The following is a 7,196-nucleotide window of genomic DNA, read 5'->3' on the forward strand; positions in this document are numbered from 1 at the left end:
TCACCCATAATTATATATATATATATATATATATATATATATATTACATTGACTACTCGTAAGAGAGACAAACATAATTTTTTAAACAAAAATGATAATTAGTGTAATTAAGTCAAACAAATATGAGATATTATGAAGACAAATCCAAATAGTATAAGAGACAATGCATATTCATTATTTTTGGTCGTTACAAACTGTATCAATAATTATAAAAACGCGTTTAAACCACTTTATATTATATTGTAACTAACCAAAATAATAAATAGATATTTAGTCTTCTACTACTTGGACTTTTTTTCTCACAATATACTATATTTTGTTTAACTTTATTATACTCGTAACCATTTTTGTTTAAGTAATTATAATTATCTCTTCTACATATTGTAGTTAGTGTGTAATGTATGTATATAATTTGAGTTGATTTGTGTAGGTTTAAAAAATAAAGAGGTGATTTGTATAATTTTACTAAAACTCACGGAGGTGTTAGTTTAATTTAGTTTAGAAAATATTATGTACTTCATCTTTCATCTTTAGTTTATAAGTATATAATTTAAAATTAATAATCTTTGCTAAAAAGCAGTGTTGTAGCATGTAGAGCAACTCCATCTTTAATTGCTTGCAAAATGAGCAACAGATACAAACTACTTTGGCATAAAATTTCTGTTAAATAAAATGTTAATCACAAGAAAGCAACCAAACAACATAATTCATATCATCACACTAGACACACAAAACACTGTAGTAGAATTTCCCAAAGTGACTTAAAAAACTGCTTATTTTTTGTTCTAATGAAATTTTAGGTCTGGGAAAATTGTAAATCCTTCCTTCACTTTAGACATCTCTGTTTGATTCTGTCCATCCACCATAGCTCTCTTCTGCATTGTAGCCCTGATCATCATTTCTCTGCAACCAGAAAAATTGATGGTATAATTGAATTAAAGCTAGGCATCAAAGCATGAAAAAATGTGAAAAATATATTCTAGTATTACCTCAGGCTCAGCATTAAAAGTGAGAGCCAGCTTAATCTCTCCACAATATTCTTCATTCTTCACAACATTGTATGCAGTCTCTGGAATGCTACCTTCTGCAACCACTGCATCTATAGGAATTCTGCATATAGACATGAATGCTTATTTAGTATGCCAAAAGTGGAGATGCCCCATTGTAACCACTTTTTGTATCATAGTTTAAGTTTGAAGTATTATCAATCTAAAAATTGTTACTCTATCAACCAATCAAGAACCATAAGTCACTTCTGAATTGATTATTGTGAGCAGTATTTCAAATCGGAGACTGCATCAGGTGATACAGCCGCAATAGGTCACTACAACTGCATCACATTGAAATTGTAATGTGACATCAAATTATAATGATGTAACCGTAACGGGTTACAACATAACCGCATCGGACCTCATTTGAGCTGCATCATGTCGCAATACAACAACCACATTGGGCCGCAGCGGACTACACCGATATTAAAAATATTTTTTTTACTCACAAAATAATTCACACCACAATATGCTTTGCAATAGCCACAATCCACATGGCAGTAACCACATACACAACGAATATTTAAAAAGCTGACCGTTAGAATTAAAAAAATTTAGATTATGTGATATCAATATAAAAAACTTTTATATTTTCCCGTCATGGTTAAATCCTTGGTTCGAAGCTGTCTGAGAGAGAAGACAGAAGAGTTGGGAAAAAAAATCATAATCACCTGTATCAACAACAATTACTCATTGCAAAAAGCAAATGAAAATTCAATTTGACAAAAGCTTCACATGAGACCAGTAACTACAGCTAGTTGGGAAGGAACTTTGCATCATATTTTTGGTCCATTAGAAATTCAGAAATTACACTATTAGTCTCTTCACTTGAATTCCATCTTCCCATTTCCAAATGAAATTGGAATGAAAAGGCAACATCTGGAATTTGAATTCTCTCTTCCACCCTTTCATTTTCAATGAAATTGGAGTTGAAAAACAATATATGGGATTTGGATCCTCTAAAAGTTATATTTATTCAACAAGAGAGAATCCAATACAAAAATCTGATACAAGTGAAAGAAGAATTTAACTTACATTGCCTCACCAAGAAAATCATCTTGGTTAAAATTGTCTTTTTCCATTATCTTTAGATTAAGTTCAGAAGCACTATCAGAAACAGTGAAAAGAAAGATCTCATTCCATTGTGGGTTGGATCCACCACCTGCAATTAATACATAACACAATAATCAAGCCAATAGTGATTTTGTTAAGAAGCAAATACATAGTGAAATTTGCCAGAAATATATGCACCTTCTTTCACAGTGCTCTTGTGCTCCTGTGCCCTGAATGTGAGAATCACATATGGATCTATGCTAGCTGCACATTGCAAATAAAATTAAACCATTTAAGTACTATGATCTTGATCAATTTGCGTAGTTGAAATTATGAGTCAATCATTTATGACTATAATCCTATAATTTCATTGTCTTTGGGCAAGTAGCTTTTAATCAGATTAAACAAAAGACCCCGTTAGATCTCTACAAAGATCAAACGGTCTAAGTGTTCGATTCTTGGGAGCGACACTTGTGTTGGGAGGGACAATCACGCACCCCGAAGGGGATTATTAGTTCCTTACCTATGAGAATACCCTTGTTAGTACTAAAAAAACAAAAGGCCAATATTGAAATTATTCGTAAGTTTGATGTGCAAATAAGATAGATCCATTAGCTTTAAGAACAGCAAATATCCAGATCCCATCTTAACAATAATTTTCTCTAGTTTAATCTGAAAATAATATATAATTTGATAGTTGAGATTTGAAAACAAGTACCTAGACCAAACCATGTTAATGTGAATGAATTTATGTGCATCTTAAAATTGAAAAACAAGCATAATGATACATACTTTCAAGAAAAAAGTTACCATGAAAAAGAAAATAACATCTAAATATACTGTAACTGATTTTTTGTCATAAGTTATGCATATTACATAGTACTTACAGAGAAAATCATTGTCTTCAAGGCCTTTGGCGCTGACCAAAACAACTTCAAGTGTACCACGAGGCATCTTTGCCTTTGGAATTTGAGTTTTTGACACAATTCAGAAATTCTATGGTAACAATAACTTTTCAAGGAGAATCCTTTTCTTTAATACTCTGTGATGACTTAAAGTAGAAGTCACAATACCAGAAAAGCTAGTAACAGTACACACAATTGAAGCTGGACTTTACCTGGATCCAGCTTATTCCTTCTAATGTAATAAAATTGACTTTGCCTAACTTTTTAGTTACAGTCCGGTTATTTCAACACCAAGATATCTTATTTAATTAACATAATCATACTATATAATATACCAACATATCTAAAGTTGTGGCTGGCATCATAAGGCCCATGTGATAATGATAAGTGCCAAAATTATCATAAGTTTATTAACATTTTTGTGGCACTTTGACTCTTTAGTTAACCCAAATAGTTGGTTTTATGCTCATAAGTGAGTAGAACATGTCAAATGGCTAAATGTCACCTTTCAGGTGTTTGTGCAGGCTAAAACCGGAAGAACAATCGAAAAAAGCTAAGTTTTTGAGCAGAGAGGCCTAGAATAGAATCCAAACTCAACAGATCAGACAATGTATGATACTTTCGCCTGACGCCAATACCACGTTGAGCGGCAATGAGGACCTGCGCCCAGCGTCATCCTACACCCAACAGATTTAATTGAGAAAGTCAACATTTAGTCACTGCCTCAGATATGCCAAGCAACTCTCTTGCGCCAAGCAGAAGAAGGATTTGCGCTCAGCCCCAATATGTGCGCCCAGCCCCAATATGTGCGCCCAATGCAAGGTGGTGCGCTGAAAGGTTGAGTCTAACTATATGAAGTGTAACGCCTCGAAAATCATTTTATAATTACTATATTTAATGTCTTGGAAAAATGTGTAATTTTTTTTTCTTTTATGTAACATATAACTTACAAATCATTTTTTTCCTTTTATCTATTCTCTTTCAAGACGTCACATTTTCAAACCTTTGCGGAAATAATTTCTTAATACTTAAAATGTAATTGAACGAAACACAATTCTTTTCTGAATACTTCTCATTAATCAATTCTTGAATTTGTAATACGTACATCATGGTTTACAAAATTCAAGGCGGATCTATTCTTCGCCCCTAACAAAGACTAAAAATACAAATAAAAATAAAATAATGTCGGGGGCGTTGGTATTACAAAAGTACCCTACATAGGTTTCCTATCAAAAGAAAGAAAGGAACTCCTACACTGGTGGTTCACTGGAAACCTCACTCAGGTATTCTCCGATCTCCGAGTCTGAAGAGATCTCTATAACCTCCACCGAATCCTCTATGCAAATTAACTCTACACAGTCATCGTCCTCGTCCTCCACCACCTCATCTGCTGCCCAATCTATCGAAGGGTCCGGCGTGTAAGGCACCGATGAAGTAGCCATGCCTACTCCTTCCGTCCCTCTTGGTGTTGAGTCAGTAGATGAGAATCCTGGTTGGGGCCAGGTCCTGACAACCTCCGATCTGTCTCGTGCCTCAACTGGTGCGGATGGACCGGCAGGTACAGACCTTCGCTCTGGTAGGGTGAACGATGCTTCCCAAACTGCGTAATGTGTCGGGAGATGCAACACAGAGTCATCATATACGAGATCCAATTCCAGGTCGTAGGGACCAATGTAGGTGTATCTGTTTCCTTCAATGCTCCATGCCCCCTCTTGGGACATGGTAAAGCAGTAGTCCCTGATCACCGCCGATCTGTCCATATAAACATGGATGTATACGAGTACACTAGAAAGAAAGAGAGAGAGAATAAAACATCTAATGAAAAACTTATCATTAACGTCGTGGAATTACACAAAATATCACCCCAAGACAAAGAACAAGTACATATATATCATATGATCATACACGCATGTATTAATGATGAATGAAGTATAAAACATATGATTTTAGAATCAATATCGATAAATACCATGTATGCATGCTATGCATATATCCACCATCCTTACACCATTATCCTCCCAATAACTATTCGAAAATAACCGAGAGTACAGCCGATTTGATCGCACCAAAACTTATTCCTCGCAAGGATATATATATGATCGATCTGTTCCAATGGAACTGTCCATTTCAGGACGATATCGTATCAAACACTTTCTGAGCATTCCTCTCATCGATCCTGATTGCAAAGAGGGATTGTCAGAGATCGTTTAGTTTGCGCTATGAGCACTATCCGATCCAATGGAATATCTCATCCAGGGATACACGGGACTCGTCTCACCTAGACTCTCCCTCAAGACTTTGTTGGCGAATCACCGTCATCGCCGTCCCTCTCAACATCTCGGGGCTCGTTTGTCTCCCGTAAATTTCTTCTCCACTACTTCATTATTCACAATGAATATGCACACTAACCGAAGTTAGCAAATTAAATCTTTTAATCAATCTTTTATAACGATCTGCCCATCCTAAGACATCTCCCATCGTGAATGCTTCTAGTGGGACCCGATCTTAACATTTAAACCATAGAGAATAAACTTCAGCACCACTACGAACCATCGCTGAATCACCGTGGACGGCTCTCAAGCCAAGCCTCTTACGGTCAGACGATCTCGCTGCATGGGCATATAATACTTCTCAACACCACTACGAACCATCTCTGAATCACTCTTGACAGCTCTCAAGCCAAGCCTCTTACGGTCAGACAATCACGCTGTGTGGGCATAATATAACACTTGCGGGCCTCATCCTTAAACATGCAATTCTTTATATATATCACTTTAGATATGACAACTCTTCTTTGTATCATTTCTAAGAATTACATATAATTATTCATCGTTACAACATTTACTTATTGAAAGAACATTATCTCCAATAAAGGTGTTTTAGGTTTTATTGAATAGGATTGGAAGTGAATGAATTCTTGATGTCAAAAATGCCATTAGACTCTCGCACATGTGAGAGTTATCGTTTAGACGACTTAATAAGTCTTGTCTGTATGGAGCCTCTTACTCAAGCGAGAACTGTCTTGCTCAAGCGAGGGAATCACCATTTTTATAAGGTACTTGTGGCTCAAGCGAGAGCTGTCTCGCTTAAGCAAGAAAACAACCAGTTTTCTTTGTGCATATTTCAGCTCAGGCGAGAGCTGTCTCGCCCAAGTGAGAAAATCCGTTTTCTATGGACACTTCTCACTCCAGCGAGAAAAGCCTAAAACTTAGTTAAATTTCTTTTCTCAATGAGAAGTTTTCTCATTTATAATACATGTTTTTAAGCCTTGAATTTAATAATTATCTCATATATATAATTCTTAGAACAGTTATTCGAGCAATATTGAACAGGAATAATCATGGCATCTTCATACATAAACATAACCTAACATAATTCAGCATAAGAAATATTACTGTACTTAATCCAAACAAAACAAACAATTGATTAAGTACAAGCTTTCTTAATACCCAAGACAACTCCAAACTTGTGAGGGAGTTTGGAGGTTATGGAGCATATTCGGACATCACTGTGTCACGATGTTTGCTGTGTCACAATGTTTTCTTCCTCACCTGAGTGTGTCGTGCAGATTGTTTCATCGATTCTAGGTGAGCTTAATTCGCCGGGTCTCTTCTCAAACTCTTCATCATGCCAAAATCAATATAACGCTAATTAGGTCACTTTGATAATTATTATTCTTATAAAATAACATTTTACGCGAAAATAAAAATTCCGATCTAAAATGAACTTAATCACTTTCATCCATCCGATTCAATGTTAGGTATTTCTTGAATCATCATTTATCATTGAAAGTCTTACAACACGACGACACTTTCTAAAGTAAAGTTTTAAACAAACTTATAACAAAATTATGTCATAATCTGTGGATATACATCAGGTTAGTTCCCAAGAAAGAGAGGTGGATCATAAAGACAGACTTAAAATACCAAGTCTTTCCTTAGACAGATTTTTTCTAGACATGTATTTCTACTTCATTACATTTTTCCGGTAATGATAACTATTCATAAAACATATCTTTTACAAGTAAAATATTTTTATTAAGATTAACCTTTTTAAGTAAGAATATTAAGCTAGACTTACCATTTTAAAGTCAGTCAACTTAAACAAAATCAATACTTTTAAATCAAGACTTTTTAAGTCAATCTTACCACTTTAAAGTAAGCTAACTTAACCAAGATCAACACTTTTA

The 7,196-nt window shown here is 34.9% G+C and overlaps 1 protein-coding gene and 1 long non-coding RNA gene across 3 annotated transcripts; one reads left to right on the forward strand and one right to left on the reverse strand.

The window, feature by feature from the left end:
- LOC109355933 lies at positions 499-762 on the forward strand. Its single transcript, XR_002108693.1, has 2 exons — positions 499-591; positions 635-762. It is a non-coding gene; the product is annotated as an uncharacterized LOC109355933 (long non-coding RNA).
- Positions 646-3,239, reverse strand: LOC109355932 (C2 domain-containing protein At1g63220-like). 2 transcript variants are annotated; one of them, XM_019599224.1, is made up of 5 exons: positions 2,990-3,239; positions 2,301-2,366; positions 2,085-2,211; positions 990-1,110; positions 646-888 (listed from the first exon to the last, which is right to left on the reverse strand). In XM_019599224.1, exons 1-5 carry the CDS (start codon positions 3,054-3,056, stop codon positions 832-834), a joined length of 438 nt encoding a protein of 145 aa, XP_019454769.1. In that variant the 5' UTR covers positions 3,057-3,239; the 3' UTR covers positions 646-831. The 2 variants fall into 2 exon arrangements, with proteins under 2 accessions (XP_019454769.1, XP_019454768.1); XM_019599223.1 differs by having other exon boundaries at positions 662-903.

The sequence above is a fragment of the Lupinus angustifolius genome, chromosome LG09, assembly GCF_001865875.1.
Source record: "Lupinus angustifolius cultivar Tanjil chromosome LG09, LupAngTanjil_v1.0, whole genome shotgun sequence".
Taxonomy (NCBI): Eukaryota; Viridiplantae; Streptophyta; class Magnoliopsida; order Fabales; family Fabaceae; genus Lupinus; species Lupinus angustifolius.

Coding starts and splice junctions, on each gene's coding strand:
- LOC109355932 (XM_019599223.1), bottom strand. CDS start 3,056: ATGCCTCGTGGTACACTTGAAGTTGTTTTGGTCAGCGCCAAAGGCCTT. Junction 2,367..2,989: donor TGAAGACAATGATTTTCTCT/GTAAGTACTATG, acceptor TGCAATGTGCAG/CTAGCATAGATCCATATGTG. Junction 1,111..2,084: donor GATTTTCTTGGTGAGGCAAT/GTAAGTTAAATT, acceptor GTCTATATGCAG/AATTCCTATAGATGCAGTGG.